The sequence below is a fragment of the Vulpes vulpes genome, chromosome 1 (assembly GCF_048418805.1).
Source record: "Vulpes vulpes isolate BD-2025 chromosome 1, VulVul3, whole genome shotgun sequence".
NCBI classification, from domain to species: Eukaryota; Metazoa; Chordata; class Mammalia; order Carnivora; family Canidae; genus Vulpes; species Vulpes vulpes.
In genome coordinates this window covers 192516753-192541322 of record NC_132780.1, presented here as the reverse complement: position 1 = coordinate 192541322, position 24570 = coordinate 192516753, and the positions used below count along the sequence as shown (strand labels likewise).

General features: G+C 40.6%; 2 protein-coding genes across 5 annotated transcripts in view; one reads left to right on the top strand and one right to left on the bottom strand.

Annotated features, from left to right (window-relative positions):
* The window catches only part of RTN4IP1 (reticulon 4 interacting protein 1), a 53195-nt gene extending 45745 nt beyond the window's left edge, over window positions 1–7450 (top strand). For 3 of the 4 annotated variants that reach the window (XM_026005770.2, XM_026005769.2, XM_072738190.1), the window contains one exon: window positions 142–269. In XM_026005770.2, coding sequence (XP_025861555.1) covers window positions 142–249 — 108 coding nt within the window. In that variant the 3' untranslated portion in view covers window positions 250–269. Of the gene's footprint in view, window positions 1–141 lie in introns of all 4 variants that reach the window. The other variant, XM_072738197.1, reaches the window with a different exon arrangement.
* Window positions 1573–24570, bottom strand: part of LOC112925116 (beta/gamma crystallin domain-containing protein 1) — a 48095-nt gene continuing 25097 nt past the window's right edge. The window contains exons 9-20 of the mRNA XM_072738174.1: window positions 23695–23849; window positions 22712–22838; window positions 22475–22620; window positions 15585–15711; window positions 15348–15380; window positions 14281–14393; window positions 12617–12746; window positions 9355–9494; window positions 7699–7822; window positions 7289–7447; window positions 5522–5684; window positions 1573–3110 (exon numbers count right to left, since the gene is read on the bottom strand). Of these exons, the coding sequence (XP_072594275.1) occupies window positions 3022–3110; window positions 5522–5684; window positions 7289–7447; window positions 7699–7822; window positions 9355–9494; window positions 12617–12746; window positions 14281–14393; window positions 15348–15380; window positions 15585–15711; window positions 22475–22620; window positions 22712–22838; window positions 23695–23849 (1506 nt within the window). The 3' untranslated portion in view covers window positions 1573–3021. The remainder of the gene's footprint in view (window positions 3111–5521; window positions 5685–7288; window positions 7448–7698; window positions 7823–9354; window positions 9495–12616; window positions 12747–14280; window positions 14394–15347; window positions 15381–15584; window positions 15712–22474; window positions 22621–22711; window positions 22839–23694; window positions 23850–24570) is intronic.

The following is a 24570-nucleotide window of genomic DNA, read 5'->3' as shown; positions in this document are numbered from 1 at the left end:
GCACTACAGTGAGGCGGGAAAGAGATGGGGCAGCCAGCTGGGCGTGGTGGTCGGGGGCACAGAGAGGACCCCATGGATGGATCTGCCTTGAAAACCTGCCTCTTTCCTCCCTACCAGTCAACTTCTTCTTGTGTTTTACAGATTCGGCCCGTTATTGAAAAAACCTTTCCTTTTTCTCAAGTTCCAGAGGCCTTCCTGAAGGTAGAAAGAGGACATGCAAGAGGAAAGACCGTAATTAATGTCGTTTAAATAAATACTCAGTGTGGTGACTGTTGGCTCTTATTTGGTGAGTGCCTCTGGGCCCAGACTTCTTTGTAACCGTTAATTTCCATGATAAAAGTTTAAAAAAGACAGACACCTTTTTGGCAGTAATTTATCTTCTGAACTAAGCACAGAGATTCATTTTATAGCCACCGCCACCATCTGCACGTTACCCCACCCAGAGTGCTTTCTAGTACCCTCCCCGACAGCCATCGTTCCTGTTTGCTGAGAGTTCTCGGAATCAAGCAGAGGGGATACACAAGTAAGACATATGAAAATATCCACACTTGGCCTTGTCTATAAATTGCAGTAAAGATGGCCAAGTTTTCTTCAAGCTGTTTTCACACCAGATTTTCTCATTGTTGTGTCCTCTTCTGTTCCAGTAGCTCAAACTCTATTCATGCAAGATACTAAAACTTCTGGCATATGGGTGGATGGCAGCGTGAAGAGCTTCCTTTAAAGCTATTTCCTTCTTCAGAAGTGCTCGATGAATCCAGCCGGGCAAGGTTTCCTTAGCTCCGCTGTGGTCATAGCCACCCTCAGAGCTCTGAATCTCTTTTTAGGGTCCTATATACAGTCTGGCTGGTGATTTGGTTGTTTTTTTTCAAGAAAATGAAAGGTGATGCTAGCGTTTCCAACTTTTTAAAAGCCTTACATTTTGCATTAGGGCTAGGCCTCTTTCAGCAATTGAAACCTGCTTCTCTGAGGACTTTTCGGTGGAAATTGAGAGCCCTTTCCAGTTTCTGCCCGTAGATGCCTGCACTTAGTTATGTCACCAGGAAGCCCACTGCAGCTTTTGAATCTGTAGCCTGTGACAGGGCCTCATTCACTCAAGGTAGGGGTTTCTTTCCTGATGGGTTCCTCCTCATTGCTGCACCTGGCCTGCTGGCTTGGAGCTTTGGACCTAGACTTGTCTGAGTAACTTGCTACCCGGCTTATTCCTGTTAGACGCTCATTTGGTCATGTAGGAGGAGGGCCTTCCTCTGGCATTGCTGGTCTCACCAGTACAAGTATTTCTGAAGAAAGAAAACATTACTCTCGTTGTCAGGACAGCCACTTTTGATTTCCATCTGAACAGTCTCCACGCTTGAGGGCTCCCAGGTGGTAGAGGGAGGGAGCAGCACTCCTGAGGGAGGACCTCACTTATCCTGATGTCCTCTCTGGGAAAGTGGAGTGTGCCCTCTCACTGAGTGTCCAGCACCCCTGGAACCTGCTTCTTCCTCATCAGTCAGCCAGTTCTAATCTGCCCCCTGACTCGCTTTGAAGTGATGTGAGGGCTACTACTACAAGGACTCTCGCAGATCTCATCTGTACAGTTAGCCAGAAGCAAGTTTATTCAAGAGAGAAATTCAACACAGGCGACTGTAGAATGTCTGACCCCAGAACCCTGTAGCGATCGGCACAAAGGGCTAAACTCAGAGCTGTACATCTGAGAGCAAGACCGACCTGTTGGCAGCTGGTGCACATGTGCAAACATTACTTTAAAACCAGAGCTAAGCTCCTGACCACAACTGCCTACCCGAGCCTCCAGAGAGAAGCAACAGTTTAGCCGTGGAAACACACTGGGAACAGCTAAGAAGGAAACCAGGCTTGTTGTTCTCTTGAAGAGAGCACCAGTGTTAACAAGGATAATGAAATAAGGACAAAAAAGAGGAATCTATCCAAAGTAGGTCTAGCAGTTTTGTTCAAAACCAGAATGCGCTGTTTGAATAGCACCACGTGGGCCCATGTACTGTCGGCATTTAAACTCTGTCACTTTTCACTGAAATGGTGCATTTTTAGGCTTCCCCGAGTTCTAGGATCTGAATGAGCACTGCCTCAGGCCTCCTTTCCTTCGGTTCTGGAGAAGTGCCGGTCATCCTCCTGAGCCTCCCACATGGCTCCCTTCTGCTGTCGGAGCCCACGGGGCCTGCGACCAGAGCAGAGGTGGCCCCACACGAGCCTCAGGAGGCTGCGGGCCTGAGCCCAGCAGAGGGTCCTAGGACGTGGCTTCAGAACGAATTGTAGAGGAGTGAGGATGGACTGATAAACCAGGTCACGGTAATGCTGTTCCCGCAGTGTCCCTAAGAACTGTGACATTTCAGGGCAGCACACGGTGGGTTAAAAAAATCCAAATCCTGCTAATAATGTTAGCGGACATGATGTGAAATCTTCTAAATTAATGTTTAGCACTAACAAAGAAAATAGTATTGTGTTTATTTAGTTTCTTAAAATTATTGATTCTAGAAGCCTTTCCCCACTTTGCTCTATAGCATAATTAATAATTCCAGAAAACAGAAGGACCAAAATTATTGTTATTTCTTCTCAGATGCTAACCAGTCTTCTTCTGCCTTGCAGACTTGAGCTTTTATTCTTCCCTCTAAAGTGTAAGATTGGTGGGCCCACAAATCCTGTCCAAAGTCTATTCCTAGTCTCTGCTGTCGCTATCTTTGGAAATAATTTAAAATGTACATAGTCCTGATATAACATTTTTTTTTAAAACACCCAAAAGCTGCTAATGAGGCAACCTGTTAAGCAGCTACTGAAGGAAACGAAAGGCAGGAAATGAAAGAAGGACAAACTGTTGGTTTAAAGCTATTACAGTCTTTTGAAAAAAGATGAGACGGTAGTCCTGGTCATGGCAGTGTCACTCAGGGGAGGATTTAGAGTTTCTGAAGGAGCAGCGGGCCTGCTTTCGTCTTGCTCTGTCAGTTGTGTGTGTGTGAAGCAGCTGGAAGACCTCCATAAGTACACAAGTACTCCTGCGTTCTTCAGTCAGGTCTACAGGACCATGGCTTCCCACACTTGTGTTAGCTTCTCATTGCTCACAGTGTTGAGGATGATGTGATTTTGGTCATAGTGCGTACCTCCTGAAAGAAAGAAAAGGAAAATAATAAAAAGGAAATGTGCCTGTAGGAAACAAAGCAGGGAGGAAAGCCCTGGAACCTGTCCCTGGGCTGAGAGGATGATTCAGTTCTGGGTTGTGTTAAAATCCCATCATATGGGTACCAGCAACTCCACCCAGGATGTGCTAAACCTCCCAGGGCTCCTTTTCCTACTCAAGTCTTATTGAAAGGTAGTCTACACCCACTCTTTAGGTGTCTGAAACGGGCAGGGGGGTGGTGGGGAAGATGATGGAAGAATCTAGAGAAGGGAAGAGGAACAAAGAGATTGTGAAATATACTCAGTGATGGGATCGTGGATTCGCGATACCAGGGCTTAGGAGTAGATGGAACAGATTTTGCATGAACAATGAAAAATGGCCATATCAAGGCAAAGGGGAGGTTTGAAAGACACCCAGATCCTGGGAACTCACTTGGCATATAAAGATTCATAGCACTTGATACTGAGTTTCACTGTAATTTAAACTCCTTTCACCAGAACATAAGAATTTTTTCCAAGGGTGCCTACTAGATGCTTAGTTGAGTGTTTAAAAAAAAACAAAACAAAAAACCAACCTCATGGCCTTTTCTTTTGATGGGAAGTATCCTAAAGAAAAGATTATCTGATTTTTTTCCCCCCAGTGTAGAATAAATAGCATTTCAAATGCCTTATCCTTTCTTAGCATAAGCCTCTGCACCAAGGTATATTACAGGGACTCCATCGAAATAAAAATCTGTTCCTCTAGGTATGAGGCAGTGTGACTGGTATTGAAATCATACTGCATCCTCAAGCCAAGAAAAATTAAATGTTCTTTTCTCTTTTAAGCATTTACAAAATATCCAGGAGGATTATCCAGGAAACTTAGACAACTCTTATGAGAAATCCATTTATCATCATTGATAATCTAGAGCCTCTACACATCTAGGTGTAGGATAGAATATAAGAGCAACGTGCCTGGGCCTTTATGTGTACTGGGGGGTAAGAGTGGGGGAGTTATCACCACCAGTAAATCTCACTGTCTAGTAAGACACACGAACTATATTCCATTGAGATTTGGGGACGTATTAAGATCACAGTGTCTTCTTGCTTCATTCTTTATACCATAATCTTAGAATCATAAAGCCTAGAAGAAAGTCCTAGAGAAATCCTCTGATTTCATTCTTCTGCCTTTGTGGAGGATGGAGATCATCCCAACCTTTTGATGTTTTTAGTTTCTATTGCTGTCATGTCAGGGGTCTGAAGTAATACATGATGTTTGCCAAAACAACTCCCTCCCCAGACCCAGGAGTTAAGTTACAAGAAATCTAATATATCTTAGGGCAAGGTCAGCCAGCAGCAGGTAACAAAGGGTTCAAAGGCTGTAGCTGATGAAAATCCTAGTCTTCTTTAAGTGTACCAGAGAGCTATTTGTATTTCCCTTGCACCAATGGGGGCTGTGCAGTCCTACTCTCTCATGCCCACAAGATGGCATCACTCGCCCACGTTCTGAGAAATCTAAATTCAGTTTATCAAAGTAGGAGACTAGTGCCTCCACCCTGCATAGATACACTGAGCGTTCACAAACCTACAGAGCTCTATCCTTACTCAAAAGGCACTGGACTAATTTATAATGCATTTTATGAGGAAGGGTCCTTCGAACTTTAAAGCCCTAAGGAGGAAGCTCCTGGAGTTCCACAGTTCTTGTCAGTCACGACTCAAAGCCAGGCATCCATACTCCTTGTCAAGTACCAGTGTGCTTGGAGCTTCTGTATGGAGGCTCTCTGAACCCAAGATAGTATTTTTCCTCCCCTTTGGGACCCAGTGTCTAGCCAAGAGTGGGTACCCCAAAAGAGCATGTTGAGAGAATTAAAAGAATGCTCTAGAGACTAGTTCATAAGGATTATAGGAACCTCTTAACCTTGACACAGGAAACTGACTACATAAGAACTAGGATTCCATGTTGTTGTTTTTTTAGTCACATTTCTTTGTTTTTGAAACTCTATCTAGTAAGACCAAGGAGCTCTATAGTTCAACAAGGTGATACATGCATATACATGAGAATCCTCAACTAGACTCACTGAGGTCAGGGCCTTTTGTGATTTTAGTCTAACACTATTACAATAAAACCAATTTTTAGTCAGCCTAGGTCCAGATTCCACCTCAGGAGTTAGATACAGGACTGCGATTGGCCCCTCTGAGTCTCACTTTTGGGCTGTAAAATGGGGCAGGGGAGGAGGGGCTTACATGGGGCTGGTAGTGTTGCTGGGAAGATCCCGGGAGATATGATGTATGTAGACTGTTCAGCACAGTGGCTGGCACACAGGAAGGGATCTCTTACTATTAATAATATGCTCATTTAAAAATATATATATAATCTTTGTTACGTACACAAACAGAAAATAAAGGAAACGATTCTTACCTTTGACATCTAAAACTAAATTTGGTTTCAGCTTGCTGTAGATCCTGCCATCCGACTTCATGCTCCAGAACTGACTGTCGGCATTCTGGTCGAGGGCTAGGCCCAGTTTAGAGCCAGAGGTCACGAGGCTCCCCACGATCGTGAGGCAGCAGTCTTCCGCTATCTGCTTATGGAAAAGACAAGGCAGCTTAGAGGCGGAGATGCATTCAGGGATCATGATTATTCAAGTTGTCTTAATTGTTAGCTTCATTTACTTCACGTGAGACATTTCAGCTTTAGCCAGAGGAACTAGGATCAAACAACAAATACTTATGCCTTCATTTCAGGTGACATGAGTGCTGGAAAGTTCTCCATTCTTGTCCTTTGTAAGATTTCTGCCCTTTGTGAATCGGGGAAACCTTTAGAACACTAGTTGTCTCTTTCAGAAATGACCACCATCAGAGGCTGTGTCTGTTGCTAGATCTTCCCTGACCTAGCCATCTCTGATCAGCCTGCCCCTTCTGGAAGGGGACTGCATCTCTAATCTGAAAGGCTGCCGTAACAATGAAGTGGCTTAAAGGGCATTTTATTATTTTAAAACTTGAAATTCCACTTACTCTCATCTTTCCTTCTGGAGAAATGTCTATAGAAATTTCTAAAAAGGCCTGCAATCCAACTATAAAAATAGCAAGGATAAAATACACATGCAGTGGAGTGTTGTAAAGATTTTAAGGGTCCTTTTCTGAAGTGAATCTACCCTTTACATATAAGCAGTGGATAGTCATAGGTTCACATGACATTAATACATCTTGCTTGCAGAAAATGCTTAGGAAAAATACGCTCTATAGGAGATAAAAAGAGGGATCATCTAGGACACTTTTCCTCACTGACCTGAATTTACAGGTAACATCACTAAAATGTTTCTTAGGATTGCTGAAAGGCAGTTTTCTTGAATTGTTTAAGATAATTCAAAGACAGAAGTTGGCTGCTTTTATGCTTCTGTAGTCCAGTTACTTCTGTTTCTCCCGCTGTTTCTTCTATGCCTGTCTAAACAGTACTTCTGTTGACTGAAAGAATGATTGTCCCTCAAGCACAGAGCACAGCAGACCCAGTTAATAAGCTGTGCTCCCCTCCACCAGGCTGTAGGCCACCTGCTGACTCATGGGGCCCCAAGTTAAAAAAAAAAAAATCGGGAGCGAATAGTCAAGCCCATAAAATCAAGAAGGAGTTAAAAAGAATATCTACAACAGAAGCGTGAGCTTCTCTAATAAAGTCTTTTACTACATGCAGCTTTACCATGTCTTGTACAGCAGGAGTGATGCAAGAGGGAGATGGACCATTTTCCATTTAACATGGTATGACAATTAGGAAATTGTTGTACATTTCCTAACATTAGGAAGTGTTGTACAAAGGGTGTTCCTTTTTTTTTTTTTTTTTTTTTTTGCCCCAGTCTGCGGGGTCTTCCGAAATAAACCAAGAGTGATTTGCACTTACAGTGCTGGGGCTTACTGAAATAAACTATAATTAAGTAGATTCAGGAAAAGGCGAGAATAACACAGATGCTTCCTTCTATCACCAGATAAAAATCAGGCATGAATGTAAATATTCTATTTTGGATCAGTACTAGATTCTCCTCCATTTTAAGTTCCTAGACTGGTTCTATCAGCTGAAAAAAAATATTTTCGTGGAAAACCTAATTTATTTCTGAAAGTGTTCCAGGAATTGTGAAATAGCATCTACTTCAAGAAAGATGCTATTCCAAACCCTTATCTGATCCTAAAAGCTCACCCTGCATTTGATGCATCCTTCTTGATAAATCCAAATCTGATCATCAGCACCGACATCCTCCATGACCTGTATTCTAAGGAGCTTCAGATCCTCTAAGTTTCCATTGGTGGACATGAATAAGCCTGTTGCTTTGTTTCGAAGTCTGAAATAAATTCGTTTCTGGAAGACAAGGACCCCGGCAATAGTCACACACAGGAAGTACTGTGAGGAGCATAGAATAAGCATCAGGGAAGCAGGGAAGGGATCAAAGGTGAGGCTGGACTAGGGATAATTGCGACATCCCTCAGAGAGATTGGGAAGTGACCAAATCTCATACTTAAAACTGAAACTAAAAAGTTGAATTACATTTACAAAAAAAAAAAATAATTTCAGAGAAAAGCATTCAAAGCCTGGAAAAGGAAAATAAATACCTGAACAAAAGGTCGTAGAGAACCTATCTGGCGGCAACCACTGAACTCGTACCAATTCGGGACTTCCGCTGGTGACAGTAGGAACTGTCGACCCCTGTAATTGCCGTATTCGTAAGTAACCCATCTGGGAAAAAAAGTAGAAAACCAGAGTAAGTGGCAATATTCATTTGACAATCGGCCTCGGTTATTTTTAGAGTGCTTCCCATTCTTATACTGAACTTTATTCTTTAAATATACATTGGGGTGGAAAAGGAAATTATCTTATTTTCTAAAACACTTAAAGCACTCATTTCTTGACAAGTAGGAGATTCTTGGTCCATGAGTATTTATGCCACAAAGATCCATTCCTGAATGGAAGCAGGTGAGTCTTTCCCTCTAATAAGGCAATGACATGCAGTCCTTTCCACAGGGCTGCCCCATGCTTCCTGTGAGGCTTTTGTAAAAACATTTTCAGTTGTAATACTTTATTTAAATAGTTACTATTTGTAAAATTCTTAGTGTGTGGCACATGCTAAGTATTATATAAGGGTTAAATAAAATAACTCAATAAAGGTTTATTTAAAACAAGTGTAATCTTCCTCAGTCCAAAAAACTGCTGAGGATACTCTGGTGTCTCTGCCCGAAGATGCTGGCATCCACACCTGAAGAAGTATGGGTTCTGGCACACACTGGCATGCGGGCAAGCCAGCAACCTTTCCTGTTTGGCTGATTTATGATATCAATGAGGAATGTTCTCTACTCTTAATCCTGGAACTCTAAAATGTTATCATCTTAGACATTTTATCATAGAAACAAAATATTAATTAAAACTTTTCTGGGTGGGGGTGGAAATCACCCATAATTCTACCACCATAGTAATCCATATTTTTTTAAAAAGATTTTATTTATTTATTCTTGAGACACAGAGAGAGAGAGAGAGGGAGAGGCAGGCTCCATGCATGATCGACATGGGACTCGATCCCGGGTCTCCAGGATCAGGCCCTGGGCAGAAGGTGAGCCACCCGGGCTGCCCTGCCTCATAGTTGTTTTTAAATAACTAGGCCAGCCCCTCCAATACCTGATGCATACAGGTAGATTATACCTATTGTTTTTATGGGGGAAAGAAAATGCTTTCTTAAAAATATTTATTACATGGATAGTCCTTATTCATTTTTATATCTTAATTTCAAAATTATTTAGAATTCAGAAAAATCTTCCCACGTTGACCTTTAATCATTGTGTACAGCATCTGCTAATCATTCCTAGGTCAAGGAAAATCCCAACCCTACTCCAAAGCCAAAGGACTTGGTCTTTCAAAGGGATAAGAAAAATCAGCTCCTTTTCTTACTTAGTTAAAAAAAAAAAAAAGTGCTCAGTATATTTACTGAGCACTAGTTTGCAAAGGATTCCCCTAAGAACTTGAGAGGAGTTTAAGACAAAGTCCTTACCTTAAGTAAATTAAAAATCTGGATGAAGATAGGAAAGTGACCTCACATGTGGCTTTTCTCAATGGAAAAACTATACTATGAAGGTGCATAATTATTAACCCTTACAGAAAATAAAGGGATAAGAGGTTCTATTTCATTTTGCTTAAGGTAGCGCAGGAAAGACAAATGATCAAACCTAATTGGTAAAAATCAAATATTTTATTGAATAAAAAGCAGGTAACTCACTTACATGCCACCAATCACCTGAACAGAGCGTATCTGTGTGTTGAATCCTAGGGATCGGAGATTAACTACTTCTGCATTAAGTTCAATCTTCTTTCCTTTGAAGTCTTCTCTTTCAAAAAGAATAATTGTTGGTTCAGAAAATTCCTGTTGAGGAACAAAAATAGTTTCTGTCACTCAGCTTTGACAATAATTTGGACTTCTACAGAAATAATCTCCTTAAGGGACAACTTGTAAGGTGGGACCAGGCTTAGCCTGTCCTAAAGGGCCTTTCCCTGGAGGTCCGGGTGTTCCTGTACTCCAAAACAACAGGGAGGAAGGGTGGAGGGGCAGGAAAGTTTTCTACATAGTTTTCTACTGCATAGGAACCCCATATAATGGGGTTTTAAAGCGGGGAGGACATATCCTAGGCACAAAAATATGGGTATCTGAATCATCAACACTTGTCATTTATTTCCAATTTTGCCATTTTTTTTATTGGGATAAGGAGGGGCTAGGGAGCGATGTTCGGAAATGGCGAGGGCAGTGGCAGTCTGGAGTCTAGTGGTACAGTGGCAATGACCTAATCAAGGAAACTTCCCCTTAGATACATTTTTCTTTCTTTTTTAATACTTTATTTAAATTCAGTTTGCCAGCATATAACACCCAGTGCTCATCCCATCAAGTATGTATGCAGTTTTCAAATGCCTTTTTTGTTGTTTTAATTGTAAGACAACAGTGTTCCCAAGCTCTCCTGTAAGAATAATTGTTAGAAGGAGAGAAAACAAAACCAACCCAGGGTGGAAGCCCCCTGTTCAAGCCATCATTCATTTTTAAGAGGACAAGAGCAGAGACAGCCACTGATTTTCAGAAAATAAAAAGCTGGCAGCTTATGCTTGTTTTCTAAATTACAGACCCTTATGACCCTAGTCTAAGCTCTAATGATAATAATCCTAAGATCATAAATAATACATCAAAAATTCCCTAGTCGCTTAAAGTTTTGTGGTTAGGGTGTGGCAACTTACTGCTTCATTTATGTGGATGTGCCCCGACGTGTACAAAGATTTCTGTCGAGCAGTAAACAGAACAGATGAGTATATAGAGGTGGTTTGTACGTGTAAGAATGAGGTTATGTAAAATATATAAGGAAACGACATAAGTAGCAAAAGTGGCGTGAGCATATATTTCGAGTACTAGTTGATTTGAAGACTTGACAACTGACGTGCGTGTGTTTGGGGGGGGTGTGTGTGTGCACTTAAATATAGATTTGGAGATAGCTTTTAGACTCCTAAGCAAGTTAAATATCAATGTTTTAGATATTTTATTGTTTATATGCTAATGAATCTTCCACATCATTCCAAGTTTCTCTGCTACTATTTTCACATCTCAAGAAAGGTCAGCATTCTAGTTATTTGAACAGGCAGGGAAGGATGAGCTAAAGCCACCTCCTGTATGCTCTTCCTACTTTTAAAACTCAAGTCACCAACTACATGTGTTTAAGGCTTCTTATGAGAGATCAGCTACAAAAAGACAAGTATTTCTACAACTACAGACAGACATATCTGGACTTGAACCTCTGCACTCTTTCTTGATGTTTTGTTCTACTGAACATTGCTTGGGCTACATCAAAATGAAAGGTTTCTGTTCAAAAAGGGACACTATCATCTGAATTAGCACATATGTGATGCACTGGGAGAAGACGTGATTGCAAGTCCTTAAAACAACAAAGCGATTTAAAAGCCATGATGGGGGGACAGCCCAGGTGGCTCAGCAGTTCAGCGCCGCCTTCAGCCCAGGGCGTGATCCTGGAGACCCAGGATCGAGTCCCACGTCGGGCTCCCTGCATGGAGCCTGCTTCTCCCTCTGCCTGTGTCTCTGCCTCTCTCTCTCTCTGTCTCTCATGAATAAATAAAATCTTTAAAAAAAAATAAAAAAATAAACTATGAGGACTTTCTGTGACTCAGTAACAACAACAAAAGACAACAGTGACAACAGACAAAAGACCTTGTAACAAAAGATAAACAAGACCTTGGGCAAAGGATATAAAACAGGCAGTTCACTGAACAGCAAACCCAAGTGACTAATTCATATGTGAGATACCGGTCTCACTAACAGTGAAACATAACACAACAAGATGATACTTTCAACCCAATTTCTTCAAATTGATGAAAGAGAGAATTCCCAGTAATGGCAATGATGTAGAAACCAGGAACCCACATGCTCTCCTAGTAAGGATCTCAAGTAGTGGAATTTGGCAGTGCTTAGAGAAATTCATGCACGTGAAATCCAGCAGACCCACCTTATTTTTGTTTTTTGGGTTTTTTTTTTAGATTTTATTTATTTAGTTATGAGACACAGGCAGAGGGAGAAGCAGGCTCCTTGCAAGGAGCCTGATGTGGGACTTGATCCTGGACCTCAGAATCATGACCCGAGCCGAAGGGAGATGGTCAACTGCTGAGCTACCCAGGCGTCCCAGATCCACTCTTTTAAAATACATACCCCCAGGAGACTTCACATGGGTCAACAGGGACATATGTGTGTGTGAGAGGATTAAGTAAAATAAAATATGGTGATGAATACTTTAGCCAATTAGAATCAATAAACTGGATGTACGTTCAGCATAATGGGCAGCTCTTAAAATTTTTTTAATGTTAAGTATTGGGTTTATAATGATGAGAACTATAGTATCATACTGTATATAAATTAAAAGCCTATAGTTTTTTTAAAAACACACTTAATATCTGAGCTGTATCCCATACACATCAGAATGGGTGCCTGTAAAGGAGAGAGGCATAGAAATAGGGATTGGGCATGCAATGGAAAAAAACAAGATAGGAAAGGGACCTTGAACTAATCCTTGATGACTAGTGCCATGGCTGACTCAACACTCTACACCTGAAGTCTGAGAAAACAGCCAACCAAATCAACTTCTATGCCAAAGATCTAAAAAGAGGGGCGCATGGGTGCCTCAGTCGGTTGAGCACCTACTTTTGGCTCAGGTCGTGATCTCCAGTCCTAAGATCAAGCCCCATGTCAGGCTCCCTGCTCAGTGGGGAGTCAGCTTCTCCCCTCCCTCTCCCACTGTGCTCACTCTCTTCTCACTTGCTCTCAAATAAATAAAATCTTAAAAAAAAAAAATCTAAAAAAGCCAAAACATCACACGAAGCAAAGTTCTACTACAACTGTTTTCTCTGCCTCTGACTTTAAGTCCTGAGGAAGCCTGCCTGTGCCCCCATCAGCTGTGTGAGCCCCACATCTCTGTGACACCGTATTCACACGGACATACTTACAGCATCTATAAAACGAAGAGACTTGAAAGTTGCTCCAGGCAGGCATCCCATTGCAGAGAGACAAGGATAGTGGCCTTCTTCCAACACGTACTGATTACCAGAGAAATTTTCTCCATCATATGCAACCCAGCTACGATAGGAAAAACCACATATATGTAGAATATGTAAATTGAATATTCCTATTCAGGAAGTCTGATTTTGAGAGGTAGCCTGTTATAAAGCACAATGCATATAGCTAACTGTTCTTTATTCAAAAATATCTAGGCCTATTTATTGCTTTCCATCTTTGGCAAATTAATATTCATAAGAAGTCAGCTGACAGTTTGGCATTTGGGAAACAATTTTTTTTCTTCCTCCATGAAATTATTCGAGTTTTTGCCTGTGTACCTTCCAGTATTCCTCGGCCCTCTCCTGGGTGCCACCATTCTTCAGCCCCTGAGTCCTCTCTGAGTAATCCTTCAACCTCCACAGCTAGTGGATCTGATTTCCTCCCCCAATTTCTCTCTTTTATCCTCATTTCCAGCACCTCTGTACTGCGCCAGGAGTCAAAATACCACAGCGACTTAGACAAATCATTTAGCCCCTCTGGGCCTCACCAGTGTCAGTAACATGGTGATTTACCATGCTTCCCTAGAAGAGATGGGGTTTTTTGGTTCATTCTTTTAATCCAACAAGTGCTAACTGAGGATTAATTGTGTGTGTCGGGTACTTCTCCATTGCTGAGGACAGAAGAGAAGATAGAATCCCTGGTACCATCAGGTTTACACTCTAGTTAGCTGAGGCAGACAATAAATGAACAACAAAAGTACCTAGTTGGTACTAATAGGTGAAGCAGACAGGGGATAAAGAGGAACTGGGACAGAGACGGAGGTGTGTGCTAATAAACTGGACTTTTACTGTAAATCTGTGCACTTGAATGCTAAGCCAGTGCAGTTTCCACTGTGCAATGCTAAATGATAGGCTGGTGCTGTTGAGACCATAAAGAACTATATGATTAAAGGCACCATTACTATTATATTATTATTATTATTAGACTTAATTCCTCATCATCTGCACAGATGGCTTCAAGAGTTTTCCTGACCAACTTTCCACGACCTTGGGCTCTCCCCTCCTTCTAAAGCTTTTGTAAAACTATTTTCAGCACAGCACTTCGAGCTCATTGCCTTTCCCTTCTTGTGTTTTCTGTGGCATCCATCTCTTACACTCAGGGGTAGCCTTCATGATCTGATCCCACCTTCACAGTACAAAGACTTCTCAGCTCTGGGGTGTCGTGCTCCTTGATCACATACACACCAGCTCCATGCCAGCCATGCACTGCCTATCATGCAGAATGCCTATCCTATTCCAATCTACCGTTAAAAAAAAAAAAAATCTACCTTGAGAGGCATCTTAGAGATTATTTAGAGTCCTGATACAGGTGACAGGACAGGCTAGAGAGCAGCGAACTGGGTCTGAATCACACTGTCCGGTGATGTGATCCCATGTCACCCTCTGATGTCCGGCACTCAGATGCTGCAAAGCACAGTTTAGTACTAATAGGGTCTTGTCTCGTTCGGTGGTTTTGTATAATGTCAAGCAGCTAAAGGTGTCACTAAATACTTGCTGATACGTGAATTCTAACCTTTCGCAGCAATTAGGCTCCTCCAGCCCACTGTTTTACTTACCTCCCTCCTAAAACTCTGCAAGACTTGGTAGAGAACGAATCATCAATTTGACTTGTTGTTTCTTCAAAACCTTGACTGCGACCTTGAAACTGTGGTTCTGAAAACAACTGAATCTTTGAAAAAGTAAACAGAAACACGTGAAATTATTTTCCTGAACACATTAACTCCTTCAGCCTTTGAAGTGATGCAAACATGACCTGTTAACTCTTGTTACAATAAACTACTATGAATTTTATAAATCCTTTAATTTTCTATTTCTACATTAATGATCAATTAGAAATACTTTGGCCGCACCATTCATGCTTACTTAATTCAGAGACATCAAAGGACAAGCCAACAATAGAGGCGGGTTTCTATAGAACACCCTGTTGCGACAAGCAGTGAGGCATTTTAAAGCTTTATTGTGGCCAAAAGTAATTGTTCATCAGTTCTAACATTTACAAGAAACTTTATTTTGGAAACATAGTATAGTTTTCCTCCGTCTCAATGGAAGATACTTGCTGACTTATTGGAATCTTGTGTATGCCAATAAAGGAGGCTACGGTGGTGTTTGTGCCTCTGTAATTAGGGCTGTCTGAACTCTGAACACTTCCATTAAAAAGCCTAAATGACAAATGTAACACTTCAGTTGATGCAGACAGTCAGCATTCAAAGGCTTGCGTGAGAGACCATATAAAAGAGACCATATAAAATATTTGTCTAATGCAGACACAGCAAATATGAAAATTCATTTTACTGTTTATCACAATAACTATGTATCGTTTGAAATATTAATCCTACCTTACTAATATAAACTGATCGGTATAATGATATCAAATTCAACTTTATATAAATAAGAACATTTTATAAGACATTTAGATATGGGTAAGTGCTATCAAGCATTTATAAAGGAAACCAAAATCTATTTTATTTTATTTTTTCCAAAATCTATTTTAAAATACAATTATGCTCTCTGGTATAAAAATGGGTAAAAACTAACAAAATGTCCCAAATGCCTCACGTTTTACACATTAAGATCAGCTTTTCAGCAGAAGCCCCTAATTATAATAGATTATTTTTTAAGTTACCTGGTTTCGTCTCCTTGGGCCAGTGAAAGAATCCTAAAAATTTTTAAAAGGAAGAGAGAAGGACATGAATAGACTGGACATATCAAAAAAGTTCTTTCTTCCAGCTCATGAGCAATTACTGTTAAAAATAATCTCAGAACAGTTTCTATCGTGTTATGTATTACATAAATTAGAAGGCCACACTGAAGAAATCCAGAATTCAGTTAAATATTCTCATATGAAAGTATAACGCCTTACCAAACATATGGGTTGAACAGAAGAGATCTTACAATTTTTGCCTCCCCAGTCCTCAAAACTGGTATAGAAGCCTTTATCCAGTATGTATTGTTCTCCCGTGAAGTCAGGATTCTCATAGGCTACCCACCTAAAGAAACAAAAACACTGACTTGTTATAGTTTGTACTTTTTTTTTTATGTAGTTTGTACTTTATATGTATAATAAAATTACCAACCCACTTAGGTAAATATGTATCATAAGAAACTTCTATTTGTTTTCATAATCAGCCATCTTAATTTTTCTAATTCTCTATTAGTCTCTTGGGAGACTTGTCTGTATGACAAATCGAAGTGACAGGTGAAAGTATCTTTACTTGAACCTTTTGGTGTCCTCACTTATCAAATCCTAGTCCCTGAGAAAGCCCCAGTGGGGGATATTTGTCTGTGTTTCTTTCTAATTCTATTCTGAGGAAACCATCTGGACTTCCAAGAAGTACCCGTAAAGTTCTCTTAGTAAGCAAGCAAGAGTTTTTTTTTTTTTTTTGTTATCGACATCTGTATTTTTCCAGAAAGATTACAAGAAACTACCTCTCTGTTATACAACAAATCACACTGAAAAAAAAGTTGACCAAAGAAATGCTTTGGAAAAAGTACAGCAAGGGGAAACAGCATGTGCCAAGGTCCAGAAATGTGACAGGCTCTGGTGTATTGGGAAACTCTAAGAAATTGGGAATTACTGGAGAAAGGAGACACTGAGTGGGGGAGGGGCTGAAGCTGGAAGGGAAGAAAAGATCAGAGGCACAACAGAAGTATAATACCTCTATTACAAATCATGGCAACTTCAGTCTTTGAGTGAAAAACACATTCTTCAGGTTGGCATGTACACACAGAGAGATAAGAACTCTAACACTGTGTGCAGGAAATTCAAGCCAACGTGAGTAGTGAACTACCCTTGAGTTTAAATATTATTTGAAACACTAAAATAAAGATGATTAGTAATTATGCTACCTTGATATCATATGTAATCATCTTTTTATATGGTACATTGGTTGAAGTTCAAGAACTGGTTACCTTTATAAACACATTGCTCTCCTTTTTGCAAGGTCATCACAACAGTTCAAGAATTATTTGGGTTATAAGTTTTGTTTCCTCTGCAAAAACTAACGATTTTAGCCAAGCTGATTATATAACAAAAGTCTCCGTATCCTGAGTGGACTTCCGTCCATTTGCATGATAAAAAATTGCTCCAAATTTACCATTAAAAACAAACAAACAAAAAAATACAGCTAAGTAATTAAAATTTTATTTGGAATAGGATTTCTGTCGTGATGTGTCTATGCACAGTAAGCAAAACTGAACAAACACTCAGATACTAAAATCTCTTCTGGGATGTTTTCTTTTGTTGCCTCACAAGTGACCTACACTCAGAGGATAATCAACAAAACCAACTTATTGATGTGATGCTACTTTCTAGCCAAAGATAGTCTTTAAAAGGTTTTCACTTCTGTTATATTCAAGAGCTAACTCAGCGTCTCCTCCTGAGTTCATCTGCTGCCCTACTGATCTGCTCACCGCTGAAAGGAATAATACCTATATGCCTGCATTTATACTCAAAACTTTCCAAAATGCTTTCACATCTATGACCCCACTTAATCTATTTTACAGAAAGGAAAACCTTAAGACACAGAAAAGTGAATTCATTGATTCTTTCAACAAACGTCACCTGGCCATTTATCATGTGCCAGGAACTAGATGGCACTCGGCATGCAAGGATGAAAAAGACGATCCTTGCCCTTGAATTTACAAACAGCTGAGAAGTATCACAAGGAATTATTTGTTGGCATTTTCTGAGTGGGGAATAACTTGTCCAGGGTGACACAGCTGATTAGTGGCCAAGGATGACTGGGCCATGACTGTGTTTCCCAAGGCTCCCCATGCTCTTTCATGACCCAGGCTGCCATTTCCCCTATCAGGTTTCCTTTCATTTATTCTTCCATTGAGCCACACTTAAAACAGTCCACACACTTCATAACTAGAACAGATTACGATTATACTGCCAAAGGGGCTTGACCTTAGACAAAAACTCAAATACAGGCATTATTTAGGAAATGAACAGCAACTAAGGAGAAAAAGAACACTGCAAAAATCTCCAGGATCAAGTAGCTTATAATGGCTAACGTCTGTACGTGCACTTCCGACCATCTGAACAGAGTAAGTGCTGGAAGACCAGTCAGCCCATTTCAGAAAATACTGCTCCCCCACTTCAGAACCTCATTAGCAGTCTTTAAGACCTATCCTTTAGCATGGTGAGGTGAGGAGTTAGGAGACCTCGTTCCAGCTATGGTCATGACATTCACTTCCAGATAATGTTGAAGGGGTCACTTAATCTTTGTGAAAGATCGTATTTTCATTTATAGGTAAGGAGGTTGGCCAGGATCCCAGTGCTGACATCGTGTGAGGTTATACAGCTCCTGGGAGCCTGGGTGCGCTGCCTTTGCTCACATGGCCTTTGGCTTGTGAAAAGAAGTGACAACTAAGTAAGAGCATGGAATCCTACTGTGTGAGGAGGAATATCTGCACAGCAAGAGTATCTACAAAAACCAGGATGAAAGAAAGGAAGGAAAAGAAGGGAAGGAAGAAAAGAGAAGAGAGAGGGGAAAAAAGAGGTTAAGTCATATCAGAAAAAAGTATTCCTGGCAGGCTCTGTATCTGTAAAAAGTTACAGAATTTACAGGTAGCTGAGAAGTATCACATGGAATTATTTGTTGTTTGTTCTGAGCGGGGAGTGACTTGTCCAGGGTTAACAGAGGGTTAAAAAGGCCTTTTTTTTGCTTGATTGACTTCCGGTTTGGAGGGGAAAAGGCTGTGAATGGGAAGAGATGGAATGGAACAGAGGAGAGAAGGCAGCTCAGCAAGCCTGGGAGGAAGCTTTAATCCAGCTTCTTTAGTCCTTTAACAAAAATCCAGATTATTTTTTTTTCAAATCACTAACAAGTGAGAATGCTCTATTTCCCTATAAAACTAAATCACTTGTAAGGAAACACCTGACACCACATAAACTTATCTAATTCATGGAGGTTAAAACAAACTACTTATCAAGATGTTACTTGAATTGACAGTAGTGTTCTTTTCCTTCCAAGATGTAGCCCCAGATGCATCACCCATTAATAGGGGGGTTAAAAAAAACAAAAAAACAACTCAGATCTGAGATTCTTGGGTATAACTATAACTTATACTCGAGACTCGTAAGAAGAAGATTCTTTACTGTCCTTGTTTAAACATATTCTGTACACATGAATCAACACTTCTCGTTTATAAGGTTGGTGGGGGTGGTGGGGAGAGAACGAGTACAAGTACCAGCAGGTCCCAGGCTGCTGCAATCACTGCTCGGAGCTTAAGGGCGGCAGGGCAGCCTGGCCCTTCCATGGAAGGGAAAAGGAAAAAGAAATTCAAACAACAGCACTTTTAATTTTTTAAGCTGGACTCTAGAAATATTTCCTTTTGTTCTTAATCTTAAAAAAAAAAAAAAGTTAGCTCCGTTTCCGCCATTTGAACGAGATAGCACAACGTGAAAATGATGAGTAGAGCTGGAACAGGGAGTGTCTCCTGATGTTGCAATAGAAGCGGAATCCAGTTCTCGAAACCTCAGTTGGATTCATGAGCATCCTTCCCGAAGGCTGGTCTCTGAGCTAAACATGAGTTGACTGCCCGGGGAATTTATTGCCCGTGTGATAGGAGAGTGCACCTCCTGGGAGACACCCAGAACAAGAACCTCAAAAAGGTTTCCTGAAAAGTTTTCGGGTTCCATCCTGAGACGTGAGGAACCAAAGTAAAATCTTATTTACCAAGAAGAATAAAGTCATTGAAATCATTCTTCTTTGAAACCATTAAAAACAAAGAGGCTAGTCTTCCTCCCTCGTGTGGGCACACCTCGGCCTCCCTAGCCCACAAGGACCAGGTCCCACACCAGCTCTTGGGCCAAAGTCTTCCCGGTGTAGAAACTGGAAAGTAACCTCTCTCTGCTCAGTAGATTCCCGGAGCACGTAATCTCCAGGTCTTTTGTAGCAATGATTATGTTTTATATGAATACTGTAACCTCTGTGAGGACACCATACAATGCTTTGCACATAACAGACCTCAGTAAGTATTTGTCCAATAACCAACCCAGTGAACCGCGAGGAAGCAGCTGGTCCTGGTTTACAGAAGCCCTTCTACAACCACACAATTTAAAAGGAAGTGGTGGTGATGGGGGAGTGATGTGTGCACACCTCCTTTCAACTTCCCCCAATACCACAACTCAACTGCTATAACCAGAGAGAAAGCCTGGCAGGAAATACAGCTCTAAAGGACTAAAAATCGAAACCTATAAAAACAACGTTTTATAAAGGAAACTGACTTCAAGTAAACAAAAATTGGATTAAAAAAAAAAAAAAAGACTGGCGCTGGGCACAAGCATAATGTACATAAATGCCCTAAGGGAACGCTACCCGGCTTCCTTCTGCTTCCTCTGCTAGCATGACTGGACTCGGACTCATGCCGCCGATACACCTGTGAGCTCCAAAACATACAACTGTTTTTCGAGACTGAGTCGGTCACTATTTTCCTTCTAAATAGTGAACTTTAAAGGTAATCTCAAATACTAGAGGGCCGTGGCAACATTTCAGATGACTTCTGCTGTACCATGCCTTTTGTCTACAGCAGATTGTAAAATGTTAGGGCTCCATGGCAGGACCCAGTTAGGAGGCATTTCCTGCTAAGAATGAAGACCGAGAAGTCCCAGATGTCACCCTGCCAAGATGGTGCCACAAGCAACAACCTACACAAGGATTTGGCGAATATCACTAACAGTAAAAGCATATTACATCATAAACCCTACTCCGATATCCAGGGATCCTATGGGAGGCTCCGTGAAACATGATACAATTGAGGTTACAATGATCCCAATAGCCTAGGTTACTCATGACATAAAAACAAAACAAAACAAAAACCCTAACATCAAACACTTTCTTTCTTTTTTTCTTTTTTTTTTATGATAGTCACACAGAGAGAGAGAGAGGCAGAGACATAGGCAGAGGGAGAAGCAGGCTCCATGCACCGAGAGCCCAACGTTGGACCCGATCCTGGGTCTCCAGGATCGCGCCCTGGGCCAAAGGCAGGTGCCAAACCGCTGCGCCACCCAGGGATCCCCCATCAAATACTTTCAACAGAACCAATGTCAAATAATTTCATATAATTATTTAAGAATACTCTCACTTATATATAACTGACGTCAACCTGGATAATAAGGACGATTGTTTAACTTCTTTTAATAGACACCTGTTTTGCCCATCTGATATCTGTCCCCATTCTTTCTGATATTTCTGGGGATCAACTCACCCCAGAATAGGGGATAGATCACCTATCAGTGGCTCCTGTGGGACAGAGCCTATCCTGCTCCAGGACTGGGCACATAACCCAGGTACCATCATCTCTGTGACTACGGTGCTTGGTTCAGGCAGGTACATACAACCCAAGCTGAGAGAATCAATGTTAAACTTGGAACCTTTGTGGCAAAGAGAAGCTCTTTCCACTGGACACAGTGAGAAGAGCAAAAGGCAGATGATGCTGCCATAGGGCACCAGATGGAAGTAGCCTGCCTCCATCAAAGCCAGCACAGAAGAAAAGCCCAATCAAGAGACAAGAGAGCAAGTTCTAATGACAGCGTCTACACCCTATATCCAGCCACGACTGCGGCAAAATCTCTCAAAAAACTTTTAAGTTATGGAGGCCGATAAATTCCATTTTTTTTAAACTTATACCAATTTAGGTTGGCTTGTAGTTGTGTGCATCCCAAAGAATCTTGACTGATCATCTTTCAATAAAAGCTTACATTAAATAAAATAAAATAAATTTAAATAAAAGCTTTACATTAATAAAGCATTCAATGGCGAACTCCAGGTACATTGAAACAGTAATTTTTCTGTCAAAATGATAGTGAAGAAATAAGATGAAGCAGGTGTAGGATATAGGGGCTGAGGGCAGGCTACCCCCAAAAGTACCACAATGGCATATTGATTATTTCAAAGTAAAGTTGCTTAAACAGCCTGTGTAAAGACATTCAGACCCTCCTCTGTCCTCCTGAAAGCAGGAAATAAATCTCCCATGTGAAAGGTGCCCTCCCTGTACCTGGAGGTAGAGACACACCCTCATCACCAGAGACAGGGATTTAGAGCTGAGAAGGCCAGAAAAACAAACCTTTAATAATTTACATTAGCCCAAATTCTGTTTAGAATTCCTTACTAATTGAAGCTTCCAAACAAGTTTTATCCTGTCAATTCCTCACAAATATATTGTCTCTCTGTCTAAAACATATAAAAACTGCCTGCCTTGGTCATTTCTTTGGGTCTCAATTTCATTACTGGGCCTCCGTGAGCATGTAAATAAACTTCGGTGGGGTTTTTTTCCTCTTGTCATCTCATGTAATCTATCTTATGTCAATTTAATCCTTACACCAGCTAGAAGAATCTTGATGGTATAAGAAAATTTTTCCTCCCCTGAAAGGACTAGAGGAAAATTGAATGGGACTTTACCCCAACCTCTGTTTTCTGGTGTTAGATTGTTATTTTTTATTTGATTCCCATCTTAAGAAATCCAGGAGCTCTTCCCATGCAGAACGATAAGAGAAGTGAATCTGTGGGTTTCTACTATCATGAAACCCAAAAGTCTACTGCAGTATTATATTACACATGAAAAAAAAGATTATATGAGAAGGATTTTAAAAAGCAGTTATGAAAATATTGTGGCAGTATTTATTAAATGACTGATGTAATGTTGGTATGTTTATTTATTGTCTACTCTGTGTCCCAGACACTATTAGTTTAATACAACCCAAGGTAAAAGTGTTTAAAATCCCAACAGGGTCATTTCACTTACACTCCACTCAGTACATTAATAGACTGTGTCTTCAATCCATATCCGGTCTCCTTTAAGTTAGCAACAATTCCTAACACATCAATACTGGAACCTTTGGATCCAAAGTTTTTTTCACTGTACATTATCATGTGAGCATTTGAAAAATCCTATTAAGAAAAAAAAATTCAAAGTTCAAAGGCTAGCCATTCATTATTCAAAAAATATCAAGTATTAGCCATCAGCTTTTCTTTAACTTACACCTAATATAGGTCGTAAAGACTGAAGTTCTCCATTGTAACCTCCCCAATCTTTCCAGTCCTTGTACTCCCCTTCTTCAAGCAAATACTGATGACCTGTAAATCCAGGCTTCTCATAAGCAACCCAACTGCAACAGAAAGAACATGAAGGAGTAGTAATTTACATTAGCGCTAAAATTTTTCCCATGTGTTTATCAGTTTTATTAACAATTTCTAATAGTTATGAAGCTAGACACAGATTCATGCATTACAACCATCGGAATTCTTTTCTGAAATTTAAGAGACTAATAGAATGGTCCCCTAAAGAACAACCTAAGAAATATACATCAAAGTTCTGTAAAGGAGTATAGGGAGTGTGAGTGTGTGTGTGTGCGTGTGTGTGTGTGTGTGTGTGTGTATGTTTAATAAGAACGACTCAAAAGAATTTCAGCAGGAGCACTTGGGTGGCTCGGTAGGTGAAGTATCTTGACTCTTGATTTTTGGCTCAGATCATGATCTCAGGGTCTTAGGATCAAGCCCTGCCTCCACTCATTCTCTAATAAATAAATCTTTAAAAAAAAAAAAAACTACAGCAAAGAAAACTGGATAAACTTTCTTCAATGAGTAATTATTATATATTTTTGTCTATTTACAAGACCATTTTTAGTGTATACTTCTAAAGGAAATACGTAAGATCTATAAAGTATAAAATGTCATAAAAATAGCAAACTAACAGCTCAATGGTATGGAGCATAATATTAATAAACAAGATGTAAATATGATCAGTCCGGACTAATTTATCAGCCTTGTTCAACTGGCCCCAAACCATCCCCTCGAACTGCCATGTCAAATCCGGGTCACAGTTAGCTGAAAACATGTTTAAAATTCACTGTATCATGTTATTTGTAATGGTTTTTGGGTGGTGGCAGTGGTGGTGGGGGAACGTGATACTACTTCACTAAAGGGATAAAAAAGAAACCCCTCTGGCTCCTCCCATCTACTTACATTCCTCTCAGAACTTTCATTGAGCCCACAGACGTAAATGGAGAACTGTCATCTGTCGTTTCCTCTGTTTCACCTGCTTCCGTGATAAAACTACACATTTCTGTTTCTAGTTCCATACATTTTCCTTCAAAGAAAGGCTTTTCATAAATAACTACCTATAACAGAGATGAGATATGCCAGTAATTGTAAGAAGTTAAAGATCTCAACAGCTAAACATTAAATCAGTCATTTAATACCACTAAGTCCTAGAACACAAAACTTTCTGATAATTTTTTAATTAACTAAATAGCAGTATTTTATCACTTTAAAACTCAGAATTTTTATCCTGATGTGGTGCAGCCCAAAGACAGGTTCAAATGATAGATTATAAATAATTGGTCTAAAAAAATTGGTTTTTGTTCAATGTTGAAAACCCATATTTAGGATTTTGCTTAGGACAAACTAAGGAATCAGAGACTCCCCCATTGCCTTAAAAATGGAATCCAGGGGATCCCTGGGTGGCGCAGTGGTTTAGCGCCTGCCTTTGGCCCAGGGCGCGATCCTGGAGATCCGGGATCGAATCCCACGTCGGGCTTCCGGTGCATGGAGCCTGCTTCTCCCTCTGCCTGTGTCTCTGCCTCTCTCTCTCTGTGACTATCATAAAAACAAAAAAACAAAAAAACAAATGGAATCCATGGACTACTGGGTGGCTCAGCAGTTGAGCGTCTGCCTTCAGCCCAGGGTGTGATCCTGGAGTCCTGGGATCGAGTCCCACATAGGGCTCCCCGGATGGAGCGTGCTTCTCCCTCTGCCTGTGTCTCTGCCTCTCTCTCTGTGTCTCTCACGAATAAATAAATAAAATAAAATAAATAAAATAAAATAAAATAAAATAAAATA